Here is a 19,614-nt window from a genome sequence, read left to right as displayed (position 1 = left end):
ATTGTAAGTCAAGGTTTGACTGTCGTTAGAAATAAAACACAAACTTAAAATAGTAGTTGACAGTGAGATACTACCATCAAGTCAAATTCCTACCACACAGATTCAAACTACACCTGACACAATAATTACGCAATAAATCTAATCAAGGTAAAGTCAAGAATATAGAATATTTTTATTATCATCAAGTCATGGAAACTAGGTTAAGCTACAATATAGCTTCAAATACTATATTATAGATAAAGATAATGTGGAACATTAAAAATAATACCACTTTTACAATCTAACTACATGTATAATGTACATGTAGTACTAACTTTAATGCAAGAGGGAACATAATCTGAGAGACCACAGTAAAGATTATAATTACTCGTGGGCAAAGAGAACAAAGAGTCATATTCACTGCATGCTTGATCAGTTAGTCGGTGAGTTCAACAGATATAATACTATGTTGTACCTAAAGCTGTTTTCTATCTACAACAACTTTTTGTAAGCCAAAATGAGAGTAAAGCAAACCTGAGGAAGATGTGTACACTTCAGCCTCAACCTGGTCAGTTTCGGTCAGCGAAATTTCCGGAAGAGTAGATACGACGAATTGACCAAACCTGTAAAGGAAGAATTTTATAATAAACAGTTCATTGAAATATAAATCATTGTGACAGTGAACAAGTTCAAAAGGTCAAGTCATCATGTGCACATACTGAGAGACTTCCATATCCATATACACTACTAGGTGTCAATGCAAACCCTTTTGGTTTACAAGAGGCTTCCTACTGGAGAAAAAGCACGTTGTGGCAGGTGCCAAAAAAGAGGATGCAGAATTAAACCTAAAATTATTATCATATGAAATCCCACTGTTACATCATCCCTGATGACAAGCATGGCATTTCAGCAGCATAAAATCACTATGTACATAATTAATAAAGTGCCATGGTGGCCAAGAGATGTAGCGGCTAGCACACTGGTTAGTAAACCAGAGTACCCGATATCAATTCCCGTGCGGAGCAATTTTTTCCTATCGCACTTAGAGTGAATTCAAGCAAACACCGCTCTTATTATAGTAAAGATTGTCAATTTAGGTCACTATCTAGGCCACTTGTGTAGATTACCAAAAACTAGTTTTTAAACGGCGCTCCGAGTCCTTTAACCTTCCTGAAAATACGCAACTAGAAATAAAAAGATAACCGAACACTAACTGTTTGTGTAACTGATGCAGTGGTAACAGTCACCATCATCCTTCACAATATAAACACTACCATAATATGAAGTAACACTGAGACTATGACAACGAGCAACGGAACACACCTAAGTACATCCTTATTGTCGTTGTTGTTGTGAAGGAGGATACGGAGCACCCGACAGAGTATTTCAAGTGTAGCACGACTCAACTGACTATCCTTCATCACATAGAGTATCTTCTTAACAAGACGGGCCTCTCTCATAATGCTCTTGTTTATTTCACAGCCTGTGGTCTCCGTTAGCAGTTCATAGAAATGCTCATAGAGGGAGCGCTGCAGATCGGAAGGGGCATCATGCCACACCTGACCAAAAATGAACAGCGCATAACTAACTGCATGGCAATAATGATATAATGCAAAACAACTGTTTCACGCACTAGAATAACAAGGCATAACTTCTCTTAGAAACATTGGGTTGAACAGTGACTGGTGGCATTATCTGTAGGAGAAATCAAAGCGGATGGTTTGCTACCTTCAGTAACAAGAAAGAGCAACAGCTCTGCAGCATTACGTAACCATTGGAATCTAAGGAAGGTCTCACGGTGACAAGGTCTATTTAATTTGCAAAAACCTTTTAATCAACAATAGTTACCTTCTAAAATTCTTTGTAAGTCATTCGGCTTGGGTACACGAGCAGTAGGGTATATCAATGGATAACACAGACTATGCCAATATAGCTAGGTAACAGACTAAAGTCAGCTAACTAAAAAACTACGCTCTATTGTGTGGTGTCGATTACCAAGTCTATTTTCATATTCAAGAATTTTGTGGAACCTCATTAAAAATAGTTTAATATTAGCCACAGAAACTAATCACGCTAACGATATCATCGTAGATGTGTAGCTATTGAACAAGTCGAACAAAGTTCTCTGCTTTGATTATGTATTGTGAAAGATTTCATGTTTATCTTGTACAGCAGTCTATCATTATCAGATATAGCATTGCGCCGTTGAAATATTTCCAAGTCTACCAACTGTATCAGTATACAATTTTCCATTTTGTTTTTATCACACTTATTTAAATATTACAAAAACAACTTTTATCTGCGATATCTGCAATATGAAAAACATAGTATTCATTTTTGTTACCTCCACTTATATGTATATGAGGTAAAACCTATAATTGATAAATTGTGAATGTACCTTAGCACAAAGGACAACTATAAATTCCTTTTGACATACATGTATATGACAAAAGGAAAGCTATTAGTGTATAATGTGTGTAGAACTATCATGTCACACTTCCTTTAAATACAAAAACAGAATGAAATGTCAAGTTCAAAGATACCTCGAGGTCACAGAGAAGGTCCTCAAAGGCCATACGATGAGGTATGATAGTGATCTCCTTATTGCTGTCGATAGTGCCGATAAGAGAAAATGTTAGATGCAAGATATGGCTGTTGAGTAAGGTTTGTTTCTTCTTGTAAAGCATCGACAGCAGCTAAAAGAAATAATGGCCACATGACTTGATATTGCCACATTGAATCAAAGGTAGAAAATTGGAGTTATCCCATCATAGAGCCAAAGAGCTTTACCTGATAGCCATTGATCCTGAGCATATCCTCCAAAGCCGTGCTCGTGCTCTTCATTACACAGACAAGAGCTTTTACGGCAGCATACAGCCCTTCGACATCGTTCGCCATTGCCACAAATCCTAACAGTATTGACATGCCTCCGATATCATTGAGAACTTTGGCTACTGGCTGAGGATGAAATGTTCGTGCACCGGTGTGCCCTACGAGTATAGCACCAAAAGCTCGAGCAGTTCCAGAAAGGTGTGACGCAGAATTAAAAAGCACCCGCACCGGGGTATTGCTTTCATGACTAGCGGTAGAAAGCTCTGAGGCTACAGCCTTGCCATCAAACTTATCATAGACCCGGCGTATCTTAGCGACGGTCATAACGGATGAGGCATCAGCGTGGAGGGCAAACATCATCTTGTCCTCAGCAGTTTTGGCCGATGTTTCATAGTCTGACAGACCTGAAAAGCATTGCGGACACTTTTAAATAGAGCTATAAAGCATCAGACAACTATCAATACAGTGTTATTACTCTCCTACCAGCACAAATGAAAACAGTGAGCGCATCTAAACAAATGGTCTTTGGATGGATTCATTACAAGCTAGTTAATTGGTCCAATTTTAACTAACAATGGCATATACACAAAGATGAACAAGCCATTTTAGATATTGCAATGGCATTTCAAATGATCATCTGTATAAGGATAGCGAGTATCAAGATCTCAACTTTCAAGATGAAACAATTAAAGCTGGATGCATGCTTTCAACAGCATCCAAAGTCCGCTACCTAGCACCATCAATAAATGAGTTAAAATTCTTTGTATAGTATAGTTTCAAAATTCTATTAGATGAAGAGCAGCAACCAGATCCTCTCTAAAAAAATAAGACTCTACATCAATTCTTCTAAGCTAGCATTATAATTTCTATGATACCTTTTATAATTTACCTTTTATAATAAAACCTTTTATGATGGAACCCTTTACGAAAGCACCCTTTACGATGGCACCCCCGTGAAGGGTGCTATTGTAAAGGGTACCATCGTAAGGTGCCATTTTGTTGTGTAAACTGGCCCCTCGCAATAAATAGCCATAATACATGTGATTGTTTCAGTATTTTTGTTCAATATGATGATATTGGAATACTTTATGGTATATTTGTCATAACTGAGAGTAATTTAGTGTTTTCTAGGATAAGCTTTAAGTCATGTAGAAAACGGCAGTGAGGTTTGGAGATATCATTGTTGGGAACTAAACTCCTAAAATAGCAATGACACAGGTAATACCTGTAACTTCCTTCAACAAGACTAAGCAAGAAGAGTACCTTGAGTGTTTTGAGGGACAGCCTGCAGACAACCGACATAATTAGGACCGAGGGAGTAGATCTTCTCTATGACAGATGCTGAAAGTGCTTCCTCTATGAGCATGCATGGGCCTTGCTTCCAAAGCAGGACTGATGGAGGGCGGCGCATCTGCGCGGGGGTGCCTATGTACGCGAATATTGATGTGGCACTCTGGGCTGTTCCCGCGGTAGTGCCGATGTTTGGTGAAATATAATGAAGCTGTAATACAAGATGAGACATGTGAGTACAAATGGTTACCTGACTAGCACATGAAAAACATCTCTACAAGGTTTTCCCTATCCTCAACAGCTGAACCAGTTCTTATGTATAGGGTAAAGAAAGGGTATTTGCACAAATACTACACATACTAGGTACGCGTGCAATTTCCTAAGAGCCTAGTCTATTTGGGTTTAAAACTCCATGCATAAAACCTTCAAAAAGATTGCTAAACATCAGATAAATGTGAGTTCCTGACATTTCATTCACAGCTAACAGTAACTGCAGCAGAGTATATCAGCTTTCAGCAAACATGAAAAACATTTTTAGTGTCTTAGCTCAAGCACCAACAATTACTGAACAGCCATGTAACAACCTTGTGAGTAGATATGTGAGTTCCATTGAGATACAAGGCTACACTGGAGTTCTTCAGAATTCCAGACCGAGTGAAGACAATGGTAATATGCTGCCAGGACTCCTCAGCCACAAGTTGTGGGCACCAGATTCTCGCTCTGCTGTCCGACACTGGCATTATTCTGTCAGCTAAAAATCCAAAAAGGCAGCATATTGGTAGCTTGATGAACGAACAAAGCCCATCCCAAGGGTAGCCTCACAGGCGCAGCCAGATTTAGTGAAAAAAAATGAAAGCTTCTTTTCACTAAATTATGGATCCCCTAAAATATAATTTTAAAGGTTGACTTGCAACAAAATTCACATTACAGTTATTTCGTACGAAAAAATTCACCATGTCTTACTCTGTTGTGTTGTAGGTGCCAAATATGTGGAAAGGTGATTACAAGCTCTTAAAAGATAAAAAAAGAACATAAAATCGCAGCTCCACGAGACCGCCGTAGTTTGGATTCCCTTTCCAAAACGGCTCAAATGTGATGTAGTTGTGAGAGATGGTTTCTGTTTACACTTTCATGCAATCTTATTCAACAGGCTCGGCATGATTATCAGACAATGATATGTACTCCTTTGAGGTAAGGTTAAAATGTTTAATGAATTTTTACGTTAAGTTATAAGATATCAGTGCTAAAAGTGACAGCATTACGATGACGATAAAACAGACGCGTAAGAACAATAGACATGGTTTTATTGAATGTATGAAGTATATTTGCGAAAATATTTCGACGAATAAGATTGCATGAAAGTGTAAACAGAAACCATCTCTCACAACTACATCACATTTGAGCCGTTTTGGAAAGGGAATCCAAACTACGGCGGTCTCGTGATGGCTGCGATTTTATGTTTGTTTTTTAGCTTTCAAGAGCTTGTAATCACCTTTCCATATATTTTGCACCTACAACACAGCAGAGTAAGACATGGTGAATCTTTTGATATCAAATAACTGTAATGTGAATTTTGTTGCAAGTCAACCTTTAAACTAGCAAATATTGATGAAGCCGAAACGATTAATGATAGTATGGTAGTTTAATCTGTGACAAAAAGCCTCATGTGTCTCATGAAGCGTCAAACATACATGCGTTAACACGTAAAGACATGCCCACACATACACACGCACACTGATGGATTATTCTGAAGCATGTGAATATATACATAAATGTGTAGCATCTATATATGTTTAGTTCAAACCAGAAGCTACAAATATTTTTCTTAAATGCAGTCAAAACAGGAAATATAGCAACATGTTTACACTAGTGATGAATCGCAAAGTCGAATGACTTTAATGATTACTGCTATGATAAGTGGTTTACATATACCTACTAAGTGAATGCCTAGCGTTGCACAAGTAATAAATAAGTTTTTGCACAGAAAGCCAATATTTATTTACCGAGTAACTTTTAAATGAAAGTGTTAGTTTATTTCTGTGTGTGCTATAAGTTTAATTGAGTTTATGCTATATCTACATATATTTATAGCATTTTAGAGAAGTCTGGGATGGCATTTTTTTTAAATAAAATTTTTCTTTTAGTAAATTGGTTCAAACATGAAAAGTAGGCATTTTAACCAATCGGCATCCAATATTGGCAGATGTAATAAGTATGATGCGCACAATTATTCCATTGTATAGCAATGTAGCTGTGTGCCTAGTGGTTTGGCACGCCTGTCTGCAGACCTGGATATTCTGAGTTTAAATCCAGTGGAAACCAGACTATTGGTTCCTAAAACTTTATCGCAGTAACTAGACACATGAACGACAGACCAACAAACAGTCTAACGACAAACACTGAGATATATAATATATACATTGATTGTAGTTGACAGAAAAGATATATCTTAACATTTGATGTGGACATTGCAGATACCGTATATATAAGTCGATAGGTATTTTAAAGACAAAAATTAAATTAATATAGGAATTACTCATGTATTAATAAGTCGATCCCATTATTTTAGAATATTCTGGAGTTATATTGAATCTGAATCGATTTTTGCTATCTGGAATAAAAACATTACTTTCAAAATTTAAGGTTTTTTATTTGATACAATTAATAGAGTTCTTCAGAGTGTTTTAAACGAGCCTTGGGTTGACTCGCTTACGATATTATTTGTGCAATGAATGAACGCTCAAACGAGTGTAAAGCGTTGTCCGTTTTCAATCACCTGTTTGCTACTCTGCGGATACTATACAAATAAAAGTGATTATTTTTAGAGCAAGGTTTATTCGGAATTTTGTTTCAAAATTTCGCTTAGCAATTTTCTAAATATATTACTTGTTAAATTTATAACTGGCCAGTGGCAGTACAGCACAACAATGGCGGCTGCCAGGTTATGATTGAAAGTGCCATTGTAAACTTTTAGTGATAATATATAGCATATTTTCAATGATATTTGATACTGGTAATTCTGTGAAGTAACCTCAATATTGATATGATGAAGCAGCATTATTAGGAGTGTTTGTTAAGACTTCATACCACTATGTGTAAACTTTATCTATAATAACAGGGTTTTCTTTTCATATTCACATTCTAATCGACTCGGCAGCAACATGTCCAAAAACATTATTCATGTATAGGTCAACTCCAAAAATTATATGGAGTCATTGAATGGCATCAATAGCTATAAACAAACAGCTTTTTATAATATGAACAAAATATATATTTATATATATATCTAACAAAACAATACGTAGCAGGGGTTGAATATAATTATGATGAATTATATTTCATAGACTATACATCATGCTTGTGAAGTACATGCACAATATTTGGACAGCAACCTTCAATCAACTGATGTGGCCACTAGTTGCAAATGTTATATATGATGGCTGTAGGCAGCTGAGTGTGACTAATGATATAACTAAACAGACACAAAGCGAACTGTACATCACAAATGTCCATATTTCATATCAAAGTATAACCTATTCTACAGTTTTGCTTATGGTTACAAAGTGGATACACGGAAACTGAACTATAGGAATAAGACAAAAGTTCTTGTATGTTAGAAACTCTGATGAATATTACAGTAAGTTGGTGCAGCAATGCATTCTGGGGCTTGTGTGCAAAAAAGTCAAAACAACCAAAATCCTGAGAACATCTCAACAAGTCTGTTACTTTCCTGCTCCAACACACTATACTGCTCATTTAAATATCTTACCTGTAGGAGACATCAACCGCTCCTGTGTTGATATGATGATGGCCTTATCTCTGCAATCCAATTGGATGCTCATGCAAATAAGACAATCTGATTGGTCAGTAAGTTTCCTGACAATTTGTAAGAGATAAAGAGGATGAGGGTTCTCTATGGTATACTTGTCAATGCAAATCCATGTGGAATAACTAAGGCCAGCCGATGGAGGAAACACTCGTTCACCTACAAGGAAATCGAATCACTCTCTGTTTAATAAAAAATGTAAAGTAAACTATTCCTTTACAAAAAAGAATACATAGAGATAAAGAATGCAATCGTCTGCGGATCCTTTAACTTCCAGACAGCTTTTTAGATTACTCCTCTTTTGACCTTGAAACAAGCCTTTACACACTAAAGTTAAAGTTCTGGTCTCTGACTACAAGCTCCGCAAAGTACATAAAAACCAGAGAGGCTCACAAGTAAACCAGTTAAAGTTACACCAGTTCTGGTCTCTGACTACAAGCTCCGCAAAGTACATAAAAACCAGAGAGGCTCACAAGTAAACCAGTGAACCTCCGTTTATACACAGGCAAGAGGCATGAGAATCATGGATTTTTGATAGGTGTTCTATGTATGCCACCAGCAGTCTTTTTTGCTAATGAGCTGATTCGCTCCATTCTTTTACATTAGTAATTGGCACTTTACTTTGTGGCTCAGCTTGTATCTCAAGTAATCACACCCCAAGGTAAATCCCCACATTAAAGCAAACTCGTATAGTTCCAATAGACAAATTTTCTTAAACTGCCTTCATTAATCTAGTGCCCATCTGTAAACTGGGAGGTTCAAGGACTGGGAGGTCCAAAGACTGGGAGGTCCAAAGACTGGAAGGTCTGTAGACTGGAAGGTCTGTAGACTGGGAGGTCTGTAAACTGGGAGGTCTGTAGACTGGGAGGTCTGTGGACTGGGAGGTCTGTGGACTGGGAGGTCTGTAGATCGGAAGGTCTGAGGACTGGGAACGTAGACTGGGAGATCTAAGGACTGGGAGGTACTGGTTTACTAAAATAGGAACTCATTGTCGCCTAGCTGAGCAGCCAACAAGGAGGGACTGGAGAAAGGTTGTACTACTATAAGTTACCAGCTATGGCAGCTTTAGGCATGCAGATACATCTGGGTATACCCCACGTGGAGAGAGCACAGTTGCAAGAGGAGTGCTGGTATAACTGGCAACAATCGTGGTGAGGCTGCTGACGTTACCCTCAGAGTCATGCATGAAAATTTAGGGCTAAAACCAAAACTAACACAAACTGAGTTTTTAATACTTAGTATTCTCTAAAGTGTCACTGAGATTTTGATTCCACCTCGGCTGGCAACCTCGTGGGAATTTTAATCACTGGTGAATTTTGAACAGAGAGTTATTTATTTTATAAATAACATATATACACTGCTCGTACATCAATGATCTCTGTAGGAAATGAGTGTCATATTGCGCTTATGCTAATTGGTATGTCAAACTTCAACTAAAGCCTGTGTTCTATGAATTTACACCCAAGTACCATTGATCAGCATGTTTTTAAACAAAAAAGTCTTTTAATAATATTCTATACAATTTCATTGTTGAATAATGTATCCTTTTCGCTACAACCCAAAGTAAAAATTACATTCACGGGGCTCAATATTTGAAAAATCTAAAGCTGTCAGAAATTTTTCTTCAAAGGCACGCCCAGGGGCAATCAAACAAAATCCATGTCTTCTCAATACCTAGCTAATAGAGCACCATTGTTCTCTTTACACAGATCGAAATTTCCAGGGAGCTTCCAAAAGCTAAAACGGTTATGAATGACGTTCTGCAGTGAGGAGATAACCAATCATAAGTAACTATCTCCATAAACAAAGAGCAAGTCTCTGATCATTTCCACGAATTGCTGTAACAATATTTGGAAGACTATGTAAGATACATAGCATCATCTGCTATGCTTGTATCCAAAAACAATGCTTACAATTTTAAGGTATAAATTCATTTGAATCACAGCATGTTTCGCAAATCACAAAACAGTTAGATGTCAACACACTCAATCTCGAGGTATTACCAGATTTTTATTGTACCTATATCAATCACATAGCCAAAATGGAATCTCCATAGAATATTAATAGGTAAAACAAAGGGCGCAGTGAGCTACATGTACAGGCATCTAGCCAGAAGCGGATCCAATCTCAAGAAGACCTTTTTTAACTCGTTGCAAAACCATTCTGTGTAAAGCAAGTAAAGAGCAGACCTCACCTGAGCCTATGCCGCCAACAATAGTCACTTCAGTAGAGCCAGTGGCGGCAACAACAGATGGATTCGGAGGGCCCTGAGGAGCTATGCTTGGGATGAATAAACACCCGAAGCCTTCATAGCTCATGTCCAGCTCAACAAAGGGTGGTGTAATGGCCACCCCATGTAAGTTGACATCTCTTGGAGTTGTCATCGAGACTATACAACGAACTCTGTTGACTGGGATAGGACCACCAGATGTTGCTTGGTTGAGGTCACCATCCGTTACTAATTGGTCCAAAGCCTTACAACACAGGGGGTCACCTAGCCTCAAATAGTCTCTGCAAAAGTGTGAATGTGAAGGCTATTAGAGAACTCCAATGTGAATAGATGGTATGTAGTACAAAAATAGTTAAAAACTGCACTTTATCAAAAAACAGTCGGAAATATATATTCAGATGCATGCATGGTTAACTGAACCCACCAGCAGCAATCAGTTGCAGGTTGAAGAAAATGACACAAATTCGACCATAGATCCTAAATTACAGGACATGATTAAATTAAAATAACTGAAGTTATTGAGGAAGAACAAACAAACATCACATAATGACCTATAACCTAATGACCTATAACCTAATGACCTATAACCTAATGACCTATAACCTAATGACCTATAACCTAATGACCTATAACCTAATGACCTATAACCTAATGACCTATAACCTAATGACCTATAACCTAATGACCTATAACCTAATGACCTATAACCTAATGACCTATAACCTAATGACCTATGCCCTAATGACCTATAACCTAAAGACTTATAACCTAAAGACTTATAACCTAGAGACTTATAACCTAATGACCTATAACCTAAAGACCTATAACCAAATGACCTTATAGGTGGCTAGAATTAGCATTCTTGGCTTTGTAGAAGTCAAGAAGTTACACTGATCAAATATTGATTGGAGGTTGATAAGGATTAGGGAGTACCTGAGGTCATTGGGTTTGAGAGATTGCGCAGCCATCAGCTCAAACATATTCTGTACACTAGAATGCAGGAAGTGAGACTCATCCAGCAAGGCTGGTGAGCAGTTGGAAAAGAGATCTCTTACGAAGCCGTCATTGCACATTGTCTGGAGATTGCGCTCAGAGCTGAGCAAGTCATTCAGGAGTTTAACTATATGTAATTGGAGGGCCAGCTTCAGTTCCTAAAACAGTTTGTCATGTCATGATTTCCAGATTCCTACTTTAATCGTAAACCATGATGAGATACTAAAAAATTAAAGTAAGAAACCCTCTAGGGGTCTAAAAAATATTAGAAAACAGTCAAAACACCATTCATAATGATGGAGTTGAAATTTCAATGTGTTGTTCAGTAGCATGATTCACATATAATAATTTTAATAACTTTGGTTTCGCTTTGATTATCTACTTGCTAAAGAGAACTACAATTAGTTCTCATTTTTCAAGTTTTCATACAGCGATAGCGTATCAAGGAACACCAATACGACGCCACAATGCTTTCATGGAAATAGCCGTGTCGCTCTCATTTTGTTGTGATTCAATATCGCTGCTCGAAAGCGAAACACTCATACGATTAGCCATCTTTGTGCCATGGCCACAGCCGTAGCGACCAATGGCGTCGCACTTGTGAGTGTGCATAGGTCTTGCTTTCCTGATGCTTCCTATGCAGACATATTCCTTGACATACGTTGTATGGCGCCGCACAACCAAATGACTGATGATGGTAAATGGCTGATGGTGCTTTTAAGAATGCTTATCCAGCAGATATGCTACCGCAAACATCAACAAACTAATAAATTATTCATGCTGCGTTCAAATAGAAAACAACGAACAGCCAAATCTTCATTCAGAGCTTGAATGATGATTTGTCTGTTCGTTGTTTTCTATTTGAACGCAGCATGACTAATTTATGAGTTAATAAATAATTAAAATCTAAAATTAATTAAAATAATAGAGTTTTCAAAAATGTTTGATGTCTGGCATAGCAGACCGGAGCAGATGCTTACCTTATCTCCAACATCTCCAGGAAGGGAAGGGAGCAGCCGTAGCATGACAGACAGAGCCCCAGGGTGAACTATTGTGTGCTCAGATGGGTTGTCCTTACAGCCCCCGCCACCACTAGTATTACCATTCCAACTGGATCTTAAAAAGTGAGGACTGGGGTTGTCACTAGAGGTAACATAGAGAGATGCCATTCGCCTGTACGGTGGTTTCCCTTCCTCTGTCTCTCGACTGGATAATACATATAGTAGAGCAGGAGGGCATCAAAAAGCTGTCAAAAAAAGTGATTTATTCCTTTTAGAGGTGGGCTATGTGATAAGAGTGGCATCTAGATCAGAATTTTGAGCTGATTTCAAATATCTGGTTTCTACACCTCTCAGATTGTTCATTTTTGAGCAATATAATTAATATATTATTTTAATTAAATAAATGTCTGTAATGTTTCATGTGCTTCTACCAACAATGTAATAATGAAAATGACATATAAATACTAAATAATTAGCAATAACCTAAGTTGGAATCAATTCTGATAACATTCAAATATTTATTATTTAAATATTATAATATTAGAAGTGTATTATATAATATTATGTATTCCCAGTTTGGTTGATATTGTGGCAGCTTTACAGTTTGTCCTTGTTATTCCGCAACTCGTATATCATTACAGATCTGCAAAACAAAATGAAAAGTATTTTTAAAGACTCAGACCATGTATATATAACATATTAATATACATATATTCATCATTAATGCTTATTATGTTGAACCGTTTACTTTATTATGCAAGTGAAATCGCAATTAGTCAGTCTTTTATACAGTGTGACACATATGTATTCTAATCAAACATGAAGTGCACCTTTGGTTACAATACCACTCGAATACTAACCTTCTAATTCACAGTCATCTGAGTCTTCGGCATCACTACTTTCATCTCCATCCTCTTTATTTCTATTGCCACAGCAGCTGCTTCTGCACATGTCCGTACACTAGAGATATGTATTGTAGCACTGACAGCGACGACACTGACACCCAGTTTTGCATCGACAAAACATGTCCACGAGCACATCAGGAGGTGCTGGTTATTGTGTCATCTATCTAGCTTTAAGCTCTCCATCTTCCATAAACCATCCATGTTGCTGGGGGATGGGGCATTGATGATGATTTGCTTGGCTCTTCTCCATATCGCGGCCTGATATGCAGCCTTAGATATATGGACATTTAACTCATCTAGTGTGGGTGGTAGGTTTGGTTGTGATGTGCGAGACAGTGAGCAGAAGATCTTACACTGTGCTTCATTGATGGAATTTGTCTCTTTACCATCTGCTTCACAGTTGACTTCCTCCATGTATCCTTTAAAAATTTCACTAAAACAGTCTTGTTTGAGCCATCTGCTAAAAATTCAGACCTGTTTGACACTAATTAGTTCGGACTAAACACAGCAACCTTCTGCCTTCCTTTCACACTTCTACGACTTCTCTCACCTCCTTTAATGCTGATATCAGGGTATGTGTCACAAACAAAATCCACACGAAATGTGTGATATACGTTTGTAATACTAACTATCCGTTGCAAAAGCTGACTTGCAACCATGCCAAAAGTTGGAGGAGCTTTTAGGGTCTGAATTTCGGCCATAGCATCAACCACAACAGATCAAAGACTGGTAGCTGATCCTGCTTAACATAGATTGATAGTTGATCATCGACATCTTCCTCAAAGCAGCCATCAGAGCCGACTTGGCAGTCTTCAATATAGAGCCATCAGAGTTAGCCAGGGACCAGCTGATGTTGCCAAAAGAGAATGATAACACTTTTCTCAAATCCAAGTTACGCTGTTGGCTGATCACTAACAAATTCTCAAACAGTCTGTGCGAACACTCTGGGACTTTTTCTTCTGATTTTTTCTTAGCTGATAGTAATGTGGTGAAGGTTTTGAGCTTGTTTGACTTGATGGATGCATTGAAATCAATCTCTTGGGTACTTAATCTCTTCTGGACCAATTCTGAAAGCTGTTTCTCTCCTATCACATTTGCCATTTCAAGATCCTGTTTCACTTCAATGGAGGCTTTTGCACCACTGGTAATATGTAATAGCTTGGTGGTTTGAAACGCAAACAGATTTATTCTTGCTGTTACATGAGTCTTTCATGACTTCCCTCATTTCCTCATCAGCCTTTCAAGCCTTTTCACTCATCTCATAACTTGCGGCATCCGAATCACCAGGCACTAGCATCTTCTTCATGTCTGTATGTACAACTGTTCATTCTGGGTGAGATAGAGTCCAGCATTGAGAGGCCGATGATTCTTGGTAAACCCTATGATTCCAACATGAGACTTTGAGTCTCTTTTAACTGTTTGCTCAATAGATTGATCACAAGCGATAGAGCTGAATGGACAGTCATGTCGTGATTGATAAGTAAAATACCCCTTCTTCATAAGAGCCTCATACACCTTGCTACGCTATACTTTCAAATTAGTCATCTCTGCATAGTACAGCGTGCCATATCTAGCGTAGTTTGTGTGGTCATATGCAAAAAACCAAGGAAGGATCATACATGTAATTTATCAATAAATTTATGTCCAAATTGTAGGCCATAACACGTCATGTAAACTGCAAAGAGTTAGTTTTGCTGCTCACAAAATATGCAGACAAAAATGAAAATGTTTTCTTTTTCTCCCACCAAAGTACCATCATCATGGAGTAATCATCATGAATTTGTAAAGTTATAAATATCTAATTTCACCTCTTCTGCTGTATCACATTCTTTCTGTCTCTTCTCATGTCTTTTCTCAGCTCTTCCCATAACGAGTTTGTTACAATACTTTTTATAACAGGCATAATGACAACAAGTCTGAACTCTCATCGAAGTTCTCAATGCTTAGCACTCTTTGAGCAATTTCACATTGAATGCTCTCTTCTTCTAATATTAACCATCTGTTTGAATACTGTTTGGCTGTCTCATATTGAAGTTTAGTCACTCTGACTAGGGCTTCATTCACAGACTAAGCGAGACAGTGAAACATGGCATGGGTTAAGGAATGCTGAGAATTGACTCACTTAATCTCAAATAAAAACATTTATTAATTTTTGAGATTATAAAATAGTTTTCTTTGTCTGATATATAAGGTTTTCCAACCAAACTTGGAGTTGCCCCCTCCCATTTCGAAAGTGGTCTCTAGCTCAGAAATGTGCAAACACATAGGTGTAGAAACATTATAATTGAATTCAGCATAAATTTCTGACTATAAAACATCTTTGTTTGAGTAGCCCACCCTCCGAAGGAAAAGGCTGAAAGATAAGTTTATGTTCCTGCTCTACTAATATGCTTTGTTCACTAACCAAATCTATGTCAACTATGTTCATAAGTTGTTTAGGCATATTCATAGGATATCTTTTCACAGCTCATACATGTTTTGATGTCGAGAGCACTGCCAAGTGTTCAGCACAATGTTTAAAAGAATCTTCATGGAAATCTCATAAACTCAAGTTTCAAGGCTAGGCAAGAAAACATGAATATTGGTGTCGGAACAACCAATCAGGGAGGAAGTACCGGTACAAGTCATTCATATCACCTCTGGAATACGTAGCAAGTCACGGCACACAGATTAACAACGATGTTAACGACAGCGTGGTCACACAGTAAAGCATGCTGCTGATGAAAAAACGATAACAAAGCATTAACGGCTTTCATATCCAAACGCATAATTGTTAACAACCAGCTGCGGACACAGGGAATGAAGAGCACTTGGCTGATGAACATGAACAAATAGTAGGCAGCTAAATATTTACAAAGATACAAAGAATGGTTTGAAGTATGCGACTGCTTGTTCACATGTGTCAGCCGAATGACATGTCTCTGAGGGAGAGACCACTCCAGCAGCACCGGCAGCGCTGTCAGCAAATTAGCATATAGATTTTAAAGGTTGGTGAGAGCGAAGTTAAACTTATTTACCTTTTCTTGAGACTGCAATGAAAGTATGCCTGTTAAGTGCAGTAAACAAACAAAGGAAAAAGGCGGTTTATAATATGAAGACTTACAACTCATTCATTTTGAGAGGAGAAAACGCAAGCAAATCTAATTACCTATTTGCAAGAACTAAACAGACAAAATTGTAATGTCTTCATATTGCAACAGAAGTATAAACGACTACGACTTACATATGGCTAAATAGAGTACCATAGTTATGACAAGGAACCAGTGAGTGCTCATGTACTATCTAGTCTCTAATTCTTGTGATGCGTATTGAGGGGACGCAGTATTCTGAAGCCAACCATCTGCTTGCTGGCTACGAATTGCTGGCTACGAATGCAGCAAATATAACAGGTCTTATCTAGATACTACTAAAATCCTCAGCAACTTCTTAAAACTACACAATGACCTGCAAACTATCTCAAGGTCAGCTGATTTCCCCAATATTTCTATGATGGCTTTGGCAGCACTAACTGGTCATACAATTTAAATCCAATCCCTCTTTAAGTATGTCTTCTCTTTTTGCTGCTCTTTAAAACAGAACTTATGAAACATGGTATTGCAACGCTTTTGAAATTTAGTATATATATGTATTATTACTAAATTATTACTATTATTTAGTATTATATATTATATTAGTATATACATGCGAAGTATGCCAATTTTTCTAATTTACTTCCAATGTTTACATAAAATTGTTTATAGTATTAAACTATCATAATTGTCTACGTGTACCTGCTGTATAGTTGTTTAGGTCTATCAGAGTGTTAATAGTAACTAAATATAACAACTGAGACATTTACCTGCTTTAACAAATCTAGTTTAGCTTCAAAAAAACATGAGCAATGAGAAACAGCGACAAGTACTGACAAGTACTTGTTCTATTGAACCAACCTGTCGAAATGGTCGACCGCCATATCATACAGACACCTGAACAAGAAGCAGCAGTCCATCAAAGATACTGGAACATTCTCAGGTGCTGGCGCTGAGAACGTACGAAGAGGAGAGGCCGAGCCAAAGCACTCCTGAAACACGGGGTCAGATGATGGCGTAGTATCGGGATCAGACTGGCCAAGTTCTGTGTTGTTAGTGAAGCAGCCGAGAAGCCTGAGAACTGTGAGGAGACTCGAGTACTGCACCTAAGGATATAATGTTGGTATAATCAGCATAGCAACGAGGCTAGGTCAAGCACACAGCTGAGCTAGTATACTGCAACAATCCAATGTATTCAGCCATGTAACAGGTGTAGGATATACATTATACCAGTGATTTTCCACCAGTGCACTTTTTTGGGCCATAAAGCGCAGAGACTATGTATTTGCACAATTATTCTTCAGCTCAGTAAGGTGGCTCACATGTCACTGGTGTGTCATGGATGTGTTTTCGGTGCATCTTGGGTGTGCCATGAGTTCGAGCCCCATACAAAGCAATTTATTTTCCTGGATTGGCACAATTATTTCAAGGCTTCAAAAGGTGACCAAAAGCTTTGACTTTTTACTAATCCTGCAAGGATATCCACGTCGTGCTCATCAAAACAGGTTTCACACTGAATGGGTGTATAAATACATTACACAACTTATTAGCTATATGTCTTACTGCATTAGGGTGTCATTCTGTGTCATTTTGTTTGGTGGTGTGTTCCAGGATTTTATGAATTTAATAATATGCAATATTTCAAAAAGGTTGAAAATCGCTGCATTAAACCACCTATCAGCCTCTGATATGAAAAAAGATGATTCTGAAAAAATGGGTGCAGCCATTCCTTTCTGTGATACCAAAATTGGAGTACCAGGGCTACTTGGTCGAAAACAGCCAGTTGGATGTAATAAAAATTGCCTGTACCTGTGTTACTGATGAAATTGGGAATTAAGAATATTTACCTCAGCTTTGAAGAACTTCACGTTGGCAGGTTCATATCTCATAGCCACAGTCAGCGTGCAGAATATAGCTTGAAGCAATGAGAGTTTAGCAAGGCGTTCAAGGTCACTCCAGGGAGCCTTTGGAGCAGCCCCTAGACAAACGTCCATGGCCACCAGAATAGACATCACATATTGAAACCCATCTACCTTCCTAAACATAGTCCTTGTTCGATGACTCTCTCCCATAGCTGATGATATTACCTACCAAAGGAATACAGATGCTAACCAACAAATCAATGTTATGCGCCATAAACTGCTGTGCATTCCATAAAGACATCGACGGACATCAACCGTACATCTGCATGTACAGGTTGATAATACTGTAGATCTATGGCAGATAATAGATCTAGATAATAGATGCTATAATCTAGATGATAGATGCTATAATCTAGATGATAGATGCTATAATCTAAATAATAGATGCTATAATCTAGATAATAGATGCTATAATCTAGATAATAGATGCTATAATCTAGATAATAGATGCTATAATCTAGATAATAGATACTATAATCTAGATAATAGATGCTATAATCTAGATGATAGATGCTATAATCTAGATAATAGATGCTATAATCTAGATAATAGACGCTATAATGTAGATAATAGATGCTATAATCTAGATAATAGATGTAATAATCTATAGATAAACTATAAGAGTGTCATACATATAAAAGCCAAAACTTAGAAAGATTAGGGTTAACAGAGCTGCTCTATCCTTTACTGTACTGCTAAGTCTATCTAAACTACCCAGTACTCCCAATAGAATAAGCTAAGCTCTAAGGAACAAAGTCTGTCAAACTTAGGTTGTGAGGACCACATGCTAGGCCAAATTATAAAAGACGGATCCCAGCAGCACCTTGAGAACTGAGATCTTAAGATGAGTATTCTCCATGGGATCTTTCTGCATGAGACAGAGCAGCGTCCCTAAGTCATCATCGCCTCCACTAGATAAGAGCAATTGTTTGACTAGACTGAGAGCTTGTCGCCTTGAGAATTCGTAAGGGATGAGATTGTGGGCACATCTCGCCCCTCCACATTGCCTGAACACATCTAAAAAGGTGAAAGCCATTTACCAAACTGCCATTACAAAAAAGTGAAAAAAGTTAATTTAATATCATCAGATATCTAATAGCAAACTTACATGTACATTCTAAACAATAGAAACGCCAAAAAATCCACCGTCTTGTTTGCCACCATTTATACATGTACTTTCCAATTGGCATACAACAATTTTACAGCACAGCATGAATAACGACAACACAATTAAAGGTGTACCATAGATACAACCATAGAAGTATTACACAATCAACACATACCTGTGACTGCAAGGGCTAGATAAAAATCAACCAATTAAACATTGAAGTAAACCATAATATGCCCCATCGGTATGCACAAACATAAACTTTTAGCATAATGTATGAGAAGAAAAGCAAACAGAAACAACAAGCTAATGTTAGAAGAACGCAAGCTATTGTGACACATCCATTGAAGATAGTGGGATGAAACTATTGAGGAAACAACTCCTAAATTGTAGCAAATGTTAAATCAGAAAATGGCAACACAGGAAATAGCAGATGGAGGACTATCTTCACACATAAGCA

The 19,614-nt window shown here is 37.7% G+C and overlaps 1 protein-coding gene across 1 annotated transcript in view; it reads right to left on the bottom strand.

The window, feature by feature from the left end:
* LOC137390617 (WD repeat and FYVE domain-containing protein 3-like) overlaps positions 1-19,614 on the bottom strand; it is a 63,956-nt gene that overhangs the window by 29,723 nt on the left and 14,619 nt on the right. The window contains 13 exon segments of the mRNA XM_068076945.1: positions 514-602; positions 1,303-1,538; positions 2,523-2,675; positions 2,770-3,215; positions 4,075-4,312; positions 4,686-4,852; positions 7,871-8,086; positions 10,122-10,438; positions 11,091-11,308; positions 12,143-12,356; positions 16,986-17,230; positions 17,972-18,211; positions 18,870-19,063. Coding sequence (XP_067933046.1) covers positions 514-602; positions 1,303-1,538; positions 2,523-2,675; positions 2,770-3,215; positions 4,075-4,312; positions 4,686-4,852; positions 7,871-8,086; positions 10,122-10,438; positions 11,091-11,308; positions 12,143-12,356; positions 16,986-17,230; positions 17,972-18,211; positions 18,870-19,063 — 2,973 coding nt within the window.

Source organism: Watersipora subatra, chromosome 1 (genome assembly GCF_963576615.1).
Source record: "Watersipora subatra chromosome 1, tzWatSuba1.1, whole genome shotgun sequence".
Taxonomy (NCBI): Eukaryota; Metazoa; Bryozoa; class Gymnolaemata; order Cheilostomatida; family Watersiporidae; genus Watersipora; species Watersipora subatra.
The sequence above is the reverse complement of the archived record's forward strand: the minus strand, read 5'-3'. Positions and strand labels throughout refer to the sequence as shown.